Source organism: Manacus vitellinus, unplaced genomic scaffold (genome assembly GCF_001715985.3).
Source record: "Manacus vitellinus isolate BGI_N305 unplaced genomic scaffold, ASM171598v3 scaffold_8_pilon, whole genome shotgun sequence".
Taxonomy (NCBI): Eukaryota; Metazoa; Chordata; class Aves; order Passeriformes; family Pipridae; genus Manacus; species Manacus vitellinus.
In genome coordinates this window covers 12,165,129-12,180,735 of record NW_021940864.1, presented here as the reverse complement: position 1 = coordinate 12,180,735, position 15,607 = coordinate 12,165,129, and the positions used below count along the sequence as shown (strand labels likewise).

Here is a 15,607-nt window from a genome sequence, read left to right as displayed (position 1 = left end):
CTAGTGAACCATTATTTCCACATCTATCCAATTTATCAGCTCGATAGTCACTGCCTGCAGTCTCAACCAATAACAGAACAAAGCTCTTACTCGAATCCTAAAGTTGGGAAAAGTTGTTTTTTGCATGAACATTATGGTTCTTAAAAATAGTTAACTAAACATTGTTGCCCAAATGAAAAGCTCACAGAGGAGTGCTCTGTATGGGATAGCAATCTTAAAGCCCGTGCAATTTGGAAATGGTAAACCAGTCAGAAACCTTGTCTGAAAACTTGGCAGCTGAACCAGCTTTTGGCATTGGTTCTTTGACTGAATAGTGAATATACTTCTCAGAAAAAGGCTCTATGTTTTTTATAAATAAAATGTTGTGGTCTCCAAATCTTACATTTATTTTTATGCACCACCAAAATGTGTTGATTTTAATTTGAGCATGTTGCCTGTATTCAGGTGTTGGTGGTTTGTTTGGTTTTTTGGGTTTTTTTGCACGGGGGGTGGGCAGGCTAGGTAGGGTAAGGTACTGTATATCACTGTGTGTTCATACAGTGTTTAGCAGAGGAAATAAAATTTCAGATGAATCCTCTAGATGCTGCTGTAATAAAAAAGATATATCTCACATACTGTCCTTTTTCAATACAGCGATTTCCAATAAGCATCCCTCACCAGGCTAAGTTTATGTCAGTAAAAAATTAATTATATCAGTGCATAAACAAAATAACATTAAAGATTTATATTGCTAATATTTTTGCAAAAGATTAGAGCTGAAAAAAACCCTGACAATCAATCAGAAACTATGATACATCATGATACTTTTTTTTAAACACAGAATTCTGAGAAACTTTGTTTCTGTACTGGATTGATAAATCCAGTACAGAAGCTCTTTCCTTGTAATTTATTCAAAAGCTATAAAAAGGCAAAAAAGCGTGAGAGACTTCCACGAAACTGGAAAGAAATCTTTTCAAGACAAAAAAAAGGGCAAGTAAACATAGTTATTTTGTTCATAGCTCAGTATATCATTCTCTGAGGAAAATGGATTTGCTGCTTGGACTAGCTACAATGTCAAGACAACAAGTATTTTAAATTCTCTTGTCTTAATTCTTGCTGTTAGCAAAAGGCAGTCAACAAAGTTGCCTGGCAGGCTTTCGACCTGGGGAACAGCTCCCTTTTTCCAATTTTCAATAAGCAGCTCAACATCTCAGTGATCTCTTATACATGGGGAAAATACCCCACATTTTTAGTCACAGAAGTTTTAGCTTGTAGCTCCTGTAACTGTCAGGCTTGTGTTAAAAAAAAAATAAATAAATAAAAAAAAATCGAAAAAGAGTTTGACTGAGATACAAGTAAGCTGGTAATACGTTCACTCTGGAGGTATATACTCAACTGACATGGAAATAATTGGAGTTATTCCCTCAACAGCTCTTTTTTTTTTTTCCCCTAAGAAGTAGAATTCAGCAACAAGCATGACACTCGTATACTAAGCTACCACAAGTTTCTCATGATGTTTCACTCAGAACAAATTTTAACATTATTTGAGCTAGCCTATGCAGAGGACAGAGAATCAGCCTCTCTTTCAGTTTCTCTTCTGAAAATTCAGAATCCCCTCAGTTTAAAAGCATCAGCTGAAGTGCTCTCAGGTTCCTCTCCACATAAACCTGAACTAGTGCCTCACCTTCTTAGAGAGAAATGGAATAAAGTTGAAGAAAAACATCTTGAAAGAAATCCTTGATTGCAGCTCACTCATAGAAGAAAGCTATAAATAGAATCAATCAAGCTCCAATTGCCTTTAAAAAAACATCACATAAAAAACCCCAAACCTAAGACCAGACTTTTTCTTGATTTATTTAGGATTTCTCACTTAGCCAATATCAGGGAAAGTCCTTCTGAAAGCAGGGTAATCAGAATGTACGAAAAGACAGTAGAAGAAGGACTCAAGTACCATCAGGTAAAATATAATTAGAAACATATATTGCATCCAATCCCTACTTAAGGCATCTTCCCTGGAACTGTTTTGTGCTCTATTCCTAACCTCTTTTGTTTCCATGTGTAGAAATAATATTTGAGAGCACTCTCACCACCTTCTGCCAAAAAGAGTGAATATATTTAGGATATAGTCTATACATGGAACACTCAAGATGGGTTGGTTTGATTTACTTTACATATTTTTTGACATGAGAAGTCACAGTTCTCTAAACAGCTCTTGCTACTTTCAGTTGAATCAGACTGAAAGCAAGATTCTCTCAATGTTTCTATTTCGTCCCAATTTTCTAGTCAAGAGGACAAGAGACAGTTCAGACGGAGAAACCTCAGTTCTAATAAACACTGATGGCTGAATATTCTTTGCAAGACTAACCAGAAGCTCAAAAGCTTATCTTGCCATGCTCACTGAAATAATCCGGGTTCTTTTAAGTGAAATTTGATGGGGAAAAAGAAATGCAAGAAAAAACTTTCCCCAGGTTAGACTTGTTTAGAAATGAACTTCATGAACATTAATGGTATGGGTAGAATGTCAGGTTTATATTTATCCAAATTAATCTACTTCTAATTATCAATGAAATTTTATTTCACATAAAAGCTTTATTGTCAGTGAACATACATATATATAATATAAGAAGTGCTGTAGTGACTTCACTAGCAACACTTCCATTGATTCTCAGTGTACCCAGGGTAATTTACAATCTGAACTTAGAATCTAGTCAGTATGGTTAGAATACATCATAGTTTTATGCTTATGATTCAGAGCAGACAAGCACTAAGGAACTGATTGAATAAGAAAAATTAGGTGCTTTCTTCAGTTAGTGGAGCAGGGATGCCATACAACATAGGGCATGGTCTGTAAATGCCTTGTGGTTTTAGTACTGCTATTAAGCCACTTAAAAGGGTGAGCTCAGCACTATAAAAATCAGTTTCTGTACTGTCATCCTCTGTAGCTAATCCAATGCAACCTCTGTAGAAAGTATTTGCTGTTCAGTCTTGTTTCACTGGTATATAAAAACAAACAGATATTTATTTTTCAGCTTTTTCTTATTTTCAGTTTACTGGCTGGTGGGAAATATTAATTCAATTAAAAGAACCTCAGAAAACTAAAAATATGGAAAAAGATATTCTGTCTATATTTACATTAGAGCAAATACAGGGGCATGCTTTTGAACTTAAAATAACTATAAATATTTGTGCCTTTCTGTTTTAAGAACATTGAAATAATTCCAAAGATACTGTCACTGTGCGGGTTTTTTTGTTAAATAAGAATGATAATTTCAGAAATAAGTTTTAATTGCTATATATCTGTTTAGAAAATTAACTATTTGATTCTCTTTTCTTTCATCTTTTAAGGATCTCCAACATACCTAGACAGATCACTCCTTTTCTATACATTACTTCTTCTTTGAGTATTTGTATTAAAAGAAACAGCATATGAGCTTTTAGATATTAAGAATTGTTCCCCTAGGGAATTTATTTTGCAAACAACCACCAGAAGGTCTTTAGGACAGAACAGTATTCCAACCAATAGCAAGTCAATCATTTTAAACTGTCTAGACCCATCATAATTGTACAGTTCTCCAAATCATCCTCTCTGTAACTTTTATCAACAATTTGAATCTTCTATTTTTTCATATATTTCTCTCGTTCTATTATCCCCATTACTCTCTTCTGGCAAAGATGCTCACATAAATACACTATTCATCTTTATCTTGTCATACCTATATCCTTTAAGTAACTTCCAAGTCATATATGAAGCCCACCTAAACTGAAAAGGATATGTAGGTGGAAGAAGGGAATAGAATAATCTAATATAACCCTCCAATCCTTATAAATATGCGTCCTCTCCCTGGCTTCATCCATTTTCTCTCCCCTCATATTTAACAACTTTCCACTCCATACCAGTCCCTAAGGAGTATAGAGCTTATACTGGAGATGAACTGGTCTGACAGACCAACCAAAGTCAGCAATATTTAATACACAAATAAAGTAGGATTACAATGTCTGGAGCATGGCTGCTATAATCTTCCATATAAAAGCTTCTACTAAATATTTTAATCCCAAACTACAATGTATCATCCAAAACCCAAGAATACAGGCTGCACATTCTCTGGAGCCAGGAATGCTCCAAGACGTTCATTAGGCTCCTGGAGTCCAGAACTGCTAAAGACAACAGTCGCCAAACAAAAACCCAAGAAAGTCTCCCATAAGAAGTCTACTTCTCCCACAATATTCTCAGTTGAACCTCCTCAAAGAAAAGCAGAACATAAACTGTTGTCTCTGGGAGATCTCCTAATGCTTCACCAAGCCATGATGCACTTCTAGTGCATAATGTATATAATAAACCTATCAGGGAAATAGGAAGAAATGCCTTAGAAGCTTGTTTTCTTCTCTGTTCAGACTTTTGTGAAATAAAAGAAAAAATATTTAAGAGCTCTAAAGCTCAGCAGGTGTGTCTTCTCTAATAAAGTAGCTTCTTTCTTTCTTACCCTCTTAAATGCTCCCCAGACTGCAACATCTGAAACAGAAAACTCACGAATGGAGTCAGTCCAACATTTTCTCTGCATTTCTAAGACTATTTAGTAGTAATAGCTCACATACAAATATGTGACACATACATACAAATCTTCGTCTCACAAATGTAGTGAGGTCTCAACACTTGTTATAATGAAATAACCTATTCCTTCTCTATAGAAACTGAAGTTACACACATAAAGACGATTAATGAAATGTCCACATTTATAAAAGGCAGATGCAGAAACAACATTAAGATTCCTGATTTTAGGATTGGGAAAGCATTCAGTATTTCTCAATACAATTTATCATTCTTAATTACAATAACCTAGCTAGATCATGAAGAACCTTTAAACAGAATTATGGCTTAAATATTGCAATTTTTTAGTTCTAATTTCTTTCCTCCCTTCTGGCTGATGATATCTCCTTTTGAAAAGGTTATATTTCTTTATTACAGAAATATTTTCAAGGCTTTCCTCATCAAACTTCTTTGTTTCAATTAGGAAAAAAAGAATTGTTGCTCAGTTTCCAGCATAGATTTAATGACACAAAGAAAAATGTGCCTAGAAATAATTACAGAGACAAGTCATAAATTAGCAGTCACGCCAATTCTCAGGGCATGCTACAAAAACAAATACAGTTACACAGGGAATGTATGATTATTCCAAGTGAGTGCTGTATTTTCAGCTAAATGTTTTTGCATCTGTACTCAACAACAGTGAAATGAACAAACAACCCCCAAAGTAATCAGTCACTGTCAGTGCTTTCACTCTGGCTTTTTATATGGAATGAGCTAACTACTTGTTTTTTCAAACCTCGATGTCTGAAATTACATCCCTAATTTCACAGGTTTTATTTGCAGAGGTATTAAAGTCTTACTAGTCTCATTGACATTTCTGTTAACATGGAGAATAAAGCAGATTTTTCCATAGAAATTAGGTAGGCACATATGGGAAAAACATCCCAGGGTATGTATTATTGCTGACATTGGCAATTAAATGTGAAATGCTGCAAACCCCTCACATTAGAATTATTCATTATGATATATAGTGTTTAAGAGATGCAAATCATAATTAGAAAGTGCACAGAAATAAATGAATACATAATTTAAAAATAACTCATGAGCTCTTTATCCGCAGTCTGGACCATTGAAAAACAAAGAGGGTTCAATGGTTCCACTTTGGATAAGGATGTCTTCTACTTTTACAGAGGGAGACACCATTTGTAATGGACTGTCTCACATCCTTGCATAGAGATGGGGCCACAACATGCAGGGGCACATTGTTTCTGAGGCAGCACAGTGCCTTAGGATGGAGGGGCTTTTATAATTAATAAGAATATATAAGGAGATTTAAAGATTTGAAGATTGTTCCATCTAGACTGTGCTGTCTAGAAGTAAAGGATGGCACATCACTGAAAAATACAGTTTTTCAGAAAGCCAACATAATCACTTTGACAGTTGACCTTATTTCAATATATTTCACGTGCTTTTTTGCTCTTTTCTTTTGCACAAATCCTGAAGAAACAAGGTTTGTAAGAGAGCTATGGAAGAGCTTGAGAATAATAGGGCTCAAGAAACACTCAGAGAATGAAATGTTGATTTTTTTTACAAGAAAGCTTAGGCACATCACAGGGGTAGGGGAGGGAGACCTTCCATGTAACGTGAGTTTGGGGTAAGCAAATACAGCCCCATATACCTGGTAAGTCAGAGTCAGTCCTCTTTTACCTGTCCTCTCTATTGCTATCAGAAGTACTTTACTCCCAACAAGCTCAACCTCTTCCTTAGATGGTCTCTGTGGAGGCTGTAAATACCCATACATTCGCTTGCTGTTGTCTTGCAAGCAGTTCTCTACTTTTTGCGTGGTTTAATATTCTCAGTCTCAGTACAGTCTCTATTGTTTAACCGAAATTAACTTCCTCTAAAACCTGTGATTTCTTTTTTTAAATGTTTACAAACTCATTCAGTAAACATGATGTATTTTTCAGTTTAACATGATATCATCACATTCTAATTTAAACCTGAAAAGAGCTATAATCCTCATAAAGAACACATCACTGTGATATGAATTTTTAATAGTAATTATCTACAAAAATGGACTTTGATATTGAACTATTTAAATGGTTGTCCTGAACACATAAGAAAATACTAGATTTGATGTTCCACTTAGCGTTATATTACTTGGAAAAACATACACAAGACTTTTAGCTGATTAGCTTAGAAGTGCCATCTTCTTGTATTTTGCTGGCATATTTTTACTTTTACAATCATTAAACATGTTGTCTCCTTGTCCCACAGTATTGCTAGAACAGAGCTCCAGAAACACAGACTTACACTTCCTGAGATACTGTTGAAAGCTAATGTACAGGCTAAGTGGAAATATATGCAACAATATCTAAATATAAACCATTAGCCTGATAGGAAACACTCAGTTCCTTTGGAAGCACCAGGCTTCAACTCTGATATGTGTGGGACTGCAAAAGATTGGATTGTCTTCATTATAGCTTGTTAGCTCAAGTTCACAAGCACTAGGACGCAGCTTTTAGCATCATGCAAGGAATCAGTATCAGGGTTAAATAAGAACTCAGTCAAGTAGTCAAGATAATGTCACATATATGTCACATACCTCGTCACCATTGCACTGTCTTATTTGTTCCGCAGTAACAGATAATCGAATCATTGTGCTGGACTGCACTATAGATTAAGTTCATGCAGATGCAGTTTTCAAAGGCCTTTGTGCTGTCAGTGGGAAAGTGTCATTAATATCAAAAGTAGCATGAAGCCAAAACCCCATCACAGGCCAGGGTCTGCTGACAAGAAAAATGTCAAAAAAACAGCTCTTGAATTGAGGAACTTAAAGTCCAAATAAACAAGAGTCCACCTTTACATGAAAGTAAATGAAACTGCTAGAAATTGCCTGTATATCACAAGCAAGAAAGGACTGCACCATGGTAAGTGCAGGATGTATTACACTTTACACTGACCCCAACTGTGCATAGGCCACTGTATGGTGTTGTCCCATGTTGGTTAGGGCAGCTGGGCTCAGAGATCACTAGAAAGAGGAAAAACAGCAAAATTATGTTTGTGGAGAATAAGTAACAGAAGTCAAGCTACAAACTTAGGAGTTTATTGTTACTTGTCATTGTTAGATTTGTGTTGCTTCATGGTCAGAACACAAACAAGTACTTTGACTTTTTTGTACCTCAGATTCCTTGCAACTCATGGGGAGCATTCATAGTTCTGCTTGCCTAAAACACCACAGTGCCATTCCTCAAGACTTGGCTTTTTGCTATCCATTTTCCAGCATATCAATTCTGAACGTACTTGTTAGCTTGATGCTAGAATTCTTGACCTATGGAGAAAACATAGCCCCCCTGAGTTGAGCAGTTTACTCATGACATCTCAGTATTTGTTAGCATCTCAGTATTTGTCAAATAATAATAAAAAAAAGAATTCACCAAACCCCTCCACACCTATCTCAACAAGGACATGCATGACAGAAAGCCCTGTCAGAAAGTTACCAATGGGTAACTTTCTTGTACTTCAAAACTACAAGAAATTTTTTAAATTCAAGAGGGATGACTTTTATTTTGATAACAAAACCAACCAAACAAAAAAACCCAACTGATAAAGATTCCTACTATTAACGGAACAAAATATTTTAAAGACTTTTGGAATACTAATTGCACTGAGTACCTTCTGATAAAATTTCTGATAAATATTCTTTTTCCCCTTGGCTATATCATAGCATTTAGAGCTTTATTTTGTATCTCTCCTTTAAAAAAAACCAATTCTCCAATGCAGGTTTCATTGAGCATTTGCATTATTTAAGGACAAGGTGTTTAAGTGTTCTTAATTACCTCCAAAACATGTTTGATGAACCTGTGAAAATTAAGCAAAAAAAAAAACCAAGAGAACCAGACATATGTGGAAAATAAATCACCAATTACCTTAACACTGCATTTTAGTGTTATCAAACAATAGAATATAGAATGTTTGAGACTAGATCTTTTGCATGTTTAAAAGTCCAGAAAAAAAACCCTTTAAATAAAAATTTCTTCTTTTGCTGCAGATTTCTTCAGATGGCTTTCAGTATTTCCTGAAAGAGACATTGCCGAGAGAAATTATTTCAAGAAACATATTGACTTCTCCCAATTATTTTAATATCACAGAACGGGTGAGGCTGGATGGGACCACAGTGGGTCATCTGGTCCAACTTCCCAATATAATGAAGAAGAAATTTGAATGGCAAAAACTATTTCTACAACAAAAGGGCTAGCATTCCACACAGATTATCAGGAGATGAGTGTACTCAGTACTTACTGTGATGCCATAAACAGCAGTAGCATCTTCAGTACACTGCTATCCTTTGGATGCACTGACCTTTCCACATCGTTAAAAAACTTCATAGAAAATGGTCTTTAATGAAAAACTGACATGATAACATTCAAAACATGCAAACACTACATTTGGGAGAAAACCATCTAGTGAGTTCTTCTGGTGTCTAGTTGGCATTATTATTTGAGGTGTTCCCCCATGGCATCTTGGAACAAACCACTTAGAATCACTGAAGCAATTGCACTGTCTCTGCACTTCATTGTGAGCTGGTAAATAACTAAAGCTCATTTCATATACCAGCAACATGCAGCACAGATCTTGAATTTTGCCAGCTACACTGAAATAACATTTAGTCCTCCAGCTATTTTAAATCAAATTATTTATGAAGGAGAATTACTGGAAATCAAATCCAGCTACAACTCCAGGAACAGCACAAAAAAAATTATATTTTAGATTGTGATAACCTGTTTGCTTCACTGTGGTCAATGTGTTTAAAAACATATAGGGGAGAAGACAGTACTAACTATGTGAGAGATCTAGAGCAAGTTGGTTCTAAAGGCTGAACTCCACTTATATGGGGATATGATATGAGCAAAGGCTCAAAAATTATACACCACATTTTTCCAGTGCAAATGCTGATCTGAAAGAGAATGATGAATATGCAGCCAAAACTAGTCTATTGCATACTGTTTGAATATGCAGTTCTGAAAATATCTTTGAAGAAACCACTCTGTAAAGATACACAGGTAACACATGCATCTTAGAATCTCAAATAAGAAGTCCTGATAATGACCTGCTTACTGTTACAACTGACTTTTGACTAGACAGTAGCTGTAAATTGAACCCTTCAAGTAAAATGTTTGCAAAGATCAAGGGAAGTAAGTATTGCTGATATCTCTCTGCCTTGCTTACAGATGAACTCCTGAAGGAAACACCTTTCCCACTAAATTCCACTTCTGTTATGGAGCCATTTTCCTTCCCAGGCTGGTTAAATGATCATCGTGGTGAAATAAAACAGAAGAAATCCTTGAGTATGTTTGGAGATAATTTTGAAACAGAGGTAGGGTGGTCTAATTTCTCTACAAAGAGAGGAATATTTTTAAAGGTACAGATAATACATACCTGCTGTCCAGACCAAGTGAATCCAGGCCTGAGAACAATATATAGTCAGCAGAGAAAGTTATGCACCCTGACAGAACTCAGTTTTAGTCTGCCCTGCCCTTCAGAAACACCTTTGTCCATTGCTTTGATTAGCTTAGGGCAAGGGCTTCCTAGCTCATTACTTCCATTCACAGAATCAACCTGAATCTTGTTTCTAATAATTTCCTTTGGGATTAAAACAGCTCCTTTACTCCATTCCTCCCCACCCCGCACCATATTTCCCAAATCAGAAGCACCAGCATGATGCAAACATTACTGAAGTGTGTTCAGCTTCCCTACGTGTTTGAAGAGCATTCATGGTGCCAAAGTCTAATACAGGTGTGTAAACACACTTTTTTTTCTCCCCCTCAATCTACATTAAAGTGGAAACAAGGAAAACTTGAGAGCACCAGAAAGCCTGGGCTGCACTAAAACATTGCACTTCTCAGATTAGTCAAACACAGTCTAGTGTGGGTCTAAATGAAGCTGTCACCATTTGATATCTGTGCTGTATGCATGTTGTTTACAAAACATATTCTTCCCCTTAATTACTTGGAGTCACACTGGAGAATCCAATACATATGATAGCAAAGTGACAATGTGGGACTGTCATGAAAGGGCAGATAATGAGAAAGATAAAGTCTGGTTTTCAGCTTTTTTTATTTAACAGAGGAAACTTTCCTACTTCAACAGGCTCTTGACAGGTCCCAGAGTTCATGAGGAGGAAGTACTTGTTCCAAGAACAGAAGCAGGAACCATGTAGATGCAAAACTGAGAGTAGGAGGAAGCAGAAGGAATAGATAAGCGAGGATGCAGAGGAGCATAAGGAGTGGCAGGTGTGATCAGTTCCCTTTTTATCAGTAGGAATCAATATGAGAATACCAAACATAGTGTGAATTTTAATGTCTGTAAAAATAACGTCATCTTCTATGAATATTGTCCTGTAAAAATAGAATGTATTAAATGCTCTTGGAAGATGAATATGGACACTTTGGTCACTGGGATAAATCCATTACTTTTCTTCCTTTTTTTTAAAGGTTATAGCTTATGGACCAGGAACAACTGAGAAAAGTAAAAAGAATTCAGATATCTGGATATGGCAGCTGGTATGTGGCAATTCATGCTTGTTAACTGATGAGTTCATGTTTCAGTTCAGGCTGAACAGTAGTAAAACCTTCTAGCAACAGAAACTGGAACAATTACCTTCCTTCTTGTAGATAAGATCACCCATAGGCACTGCCTTTCAGCTTTAAACTGTAAGGAAAAATAACTAAAGTACTGCCACCATAAAAACAGCCTTTTTTTCCTCATCTTGTACATTGAGGACTAGCATCTATCCTTGAGGATTTTAATACACCCTACCTAGGATATGTCCTGTAAATATATCAGAATACCTCTAGGTGATAAGACAACATCACCTATTAGTTCTGCCTTGAAACCTTTGTCCTCATACTGAAGTCAAACTGGAATCAAGTAGAATAAGCTAATAAAAAAAGTCTGAGAACTTGTTTATACTAAATCACAGTGGTAGGTGATCCACAGTGTGTCCTTCATTCAACTGACTTCTAGAAAACTTTTGCAACCCAAGGGAAAAACAAAGAAAAGATAGTTTTTGCTTACACAAGTCAGGCTAGCTTGAGAGGCAGGTATTTCTATCAGTTCCTGTTCTGTTGAAATTCACAGGGACTATCAAATACTAATTAAAGACATAATAATCTTGAAAGACATTTGTTTACACTGCAGTTTACAGCAGCCAATGCAGTCAAGACCTTGTGGCTGGCAAGTACCTGGCTCCTCTGTTTGACAAGATAATAACTAGTTCATTCCAGTCTGGATGGACTTATATTAGCAATTTCAGTCAGGTCTCCACTTTTTAAGACTTAGAAAAATATCAGAAAAGTAGAAGAGGAGCTTCAAGTACTCCAGAAGATTCTCTCTGTGATATATGGGGCTGTACCAATCTGCAGGCTGCTAGGTTAGATAGATAACAGTGTACCCCAAGAATCAGGCAACAGGTTGCTGCTTTACAATAGGGAACAGTGAACCATGAAGCATGTTTTTATTGATGCTAATAGTGTTGGACAGGGAAGGTCAACTGAATATTTAGCTAGGCCTCATGAAACAGAGCAGGCTTGAGGTGCTCTTTCAGTGGGAAAGATTTCCATTCTTGCAGCATTTTCTTTCTGCTAGTGACAGGACATGGAAAATTAAAAGCTGGTTACCTGTTCTTTCTCTTCAGGAGGGCACCTCAACTGTTACCATGGATGGTAAGACCCTGACTCTATCTGCTGGTGACAGCCTGCTTGTTCGTGCCCAGTCTACGTGAGTAGAGATGAACAGTGATTCAATGCATGATTTCCCAGCTTCCAGCAACATAAATTCTATGTATTCAACCCTCACCAGGCTGGGCATCACTGGTGCAGAAATATTCACAGAAATCTGTGAATGCAGGATTTGCAATAGTCTCCATTATTCCTCAGGGCAAAAGTGTTTTCAGGAGGAAAAGCCAGACATTCATTCTAGTTCACCTCTTATGATTAAAGCTGGGGAAAATATAAAAGCTAAGCACTACCAAGAAAATCAGCATGCAAAAGACCATGCATAAACATAGATGGCATGAATAGACAAATTGGCGCTCACAGCAGATCCTTTCAGCATCAGACCAGGCTTAATCAACATCAGTGCAGGAAGATTTGGGGTTCAGGCTAACACAGCTCTCTCCCTGGAGTAGGATGCATACAGCTGTTTTATAATCATGATACACATAAAGGGAAAAGACAGTGAAAATAGCTTCCCGAAAGAACAGAAAGGAAGATGTGGAAAGTGGCAGAAGCTGATAAAGTACCCAGCATGAAGATGAAGGATGATTTATACTCACTGCAGCAGGTCATAGGCAAACGATAAAAATGGCCTTCTTTCCTACAGGAAAAATCTAATAAATAGTAGTGCTGACTTCTGCACCTTTTGTAAAGCCCTGAAAACATTTACTCAAAGAGCTGAGACCATTCAACAGTACACAGAACTATTCTCTGCACCTGTGATTCCAACTTGCAACCATATCTTCCCTTCACCATTACTTCCATCACTTCAGTAAAATCACTTAAATTAATTCCCAGCCCTGCAGCCCCATCAGTGAGCATGTGTTTTCAAAGTCATGGCACAATGCACATGCACAGTTCAAATGGCATTAAGACATTTATCAGACTTGTACAGCAGACACCTTTTACTGCATGAACGCTGACTGATCTCTGTCCCACTCTGTAACTGGCACAGATTCAGTTAATACAAGTGATGACCACAGGAAAAAAAAACACTATTAAATTTGTAGACACTAATCTCATTACAATAACAACGGTACTGAGGTGATTCTCTTCCAATCATGTCACTGAGATTAGAGATGCCTTCCTCATTGGTTCATCCATAAGTAGATAAATATTCTTCCTCACCATTTCATGATGTTCAACTTATATTAGTGATGGGGAAGAGTTATTCCCTGAAATATCACAAGATATACCAATATGGAATGAAAAAAAAATGCAATCAGAACAGAACCTGCTTGTTTTCCCCTCCTTTTCAGTAGCATCAACATTTTAGTTGATGGTTGACTGCGTAGTTCCCCTCCATACACATGGGATCATCTCTCTCTTCATTCTTGCAGGTATAGCTGGAAAAGAACAGAAGAATGCATTGCTCTCTGCATCGCTCAGGATCCAAAACGCAAGCAGCCTTATACCTAGCTCCTGTGTCAGTTGACTTTGATGATAACTAAGTTTTAACCTACTTTAGTCTTAAAGATCTTTTAGGCAGAATTTCTGGAAATTTCAAGTCTAACACAATGCTTAAACTGAATTAAGTGGAGTCAAGTGCTGTGCCCAGTTAAAATCTTTTCCCCCAAATAAGGTTTTAGCAAAATTTACAATCACTAATTTTTTTTAAGAACTACTGTTCTGTTGGGTTTTATCTGAAAGGAAATTAAAACAGGTCCAAGTAGTATCATATATGTTATTAGATAAGTAATCCTGCTATCTAGAAGAAGTTAGAGGCTTTTCAAATGCAAGTCTCTACCACAAGATGTAGAAAAGGAGATGGGATTGATACTATTATACCTACTTAGGTAGAAGTCTTCATTTTGTCATTTGTTATAGATTAGCTACAAGATTTGTTACCCAGCCTACAGTAGGGGAGCTTTAATTGACAGTAGTTCACAGATCTTCTGAGATCCTTTGCTAAAAGTTTGGCTCATTTTTTTAAAGATCCTATCTGCTGCACTGCTTGAGGATCTCAGTGCTTTGTGAAAGAGAGGAAGGTGCATCAGTGAAGGGGGAAGCAGTACCTGGAACATCAGGCATTAGTTAGACCATCACCGTACTTGCTTCAGGTGGAACTTATTAGCAGTTTACCAAATCCAGCAATGCATTGTCAAGCACAGCAGCACACCACACATACCATGCTGGATGCTGTGGATACACTACACTATCGAGAACATAGCACTGCAATAGGACCAACACTGGAGCTTCTGGGTCATGGGTGTGTTCCTGTGCAGCAGAAATCTCAAGCCAAAGTAGCCTTAAGAAGTGTGTTAGGGGAATAAAAGAGCAGAAAAATTGTTGTAATCAATTTCCATTAACTGCTGCTGCTGCTTTTTCAACAATGAGGCTTCTTGCAGAAATAATAAATATCAAATTATTTTTTCCTGCTTTTATTCCAGGAACTCTCCAGAGGGATTTTTGTTTGGTTTGGGGTTTGGATTTTTTTAATTGTCCTTCACATTTTTAAGGTCAGAAAACAAGTTGCTTACCAATTACACATTTGAGAAAGTAAAATAGTTATCATTTCTTTATTTTTTTTAAATTCTAATTAAGTTCAGAAAAATAGTTCTTTATCACCTACAAAGCTCATTAAACTGAAACGTCATATGTGTCTTTTTCAAGTGTTCATTCTTCTGATGAGAAAGACTCAGATGGTTTGGCTTATACTTAATATCAGTAGCTTTTCTAGCAAAGCATACAGCAAAACTTTGCTACATCCTCCTAATAACAGGAGATCTACTTTGAGAAATTGAACCGTGTCTTAAGGCTATTATAGGTGTGAGCTATCACACACAAAAAGGAGCTATTACATTCCCTCTGAACAAGGGAGTAATTTTTCTGATTACCATTGGTATTGGTGTGCCTAAGTGCAGGCAGAATTGAGTACTCCTCAAGTGATCATCTATGATTGAGGTACCTGGGATAACAAAGTGTTATACTTTTAGTCCACCAATTAGAGGGTAACCACAGAATTATTTCCATATTTCACACTGAATAAGTGAATAAAACACAGCCACATGTAGAATGACATCCAGAATAGTCAACAGCTCTTCATCCACCCAGAAGCACTGAGCAGTATGGAACTTTTGGAATAAAAATAAAGCGCCTCTAGATTAGATACTTCCCATGATATAAAATTAAGGCTCCATTCAAAGTGTATTTGTGATGAAGTCCTTTTATAACAACTTGTACTTGAACATCTAAATTCTATTCAAGTCCCATTGTAGGTGTCCTAAATCATAGCAAGAACCAGAGCAGGAGCATTAAGCCAGACCTCCATCACCCACAGTTTTGCCACAGCCTGCCATCAGAAACCAGGACTGAGCATGTCATGAAC

At 36.7% G+C, this 15,607-nt stretch overlaps 1 protein-coding gene across 1 annotated transcript in view; it reads left to right on the top strand.

The window, feature by feature from the left end:
* Window positions 1–13,887, top strand: part of HAAO (3-hydroxyanthranilate 3,4-dioxygenase) — a 32,666-nt gene extending 18,779 nt beyond the window's left edge. Inside the window, exons 7-10 of the mRNA XM_008932911.3 lie at window positions 9,736–9,881; window positions 10,999–11,067; window positions 12,201–12,283; window positions 13,620–13,887. Coding sequence (XP_008931159.1) covers window positions 9,736–9,881; window positions 10,999–11,067; window positions 12,201–12,283; window positions 13,620–13,698 — 377 coding nt within the window. The 3' untranslated portion in view covers window positions 13,699–13,887. The remainder of the gene's footprint in view (window positions 1–9,735; window positions 9,882–10,998; window positions 11,068–12,200; window positions 12,284–13,619) is intronic.
* The last annotated feature ends 1,720 nt before the right edge of the window (window positions 13,888–15,607 follow it).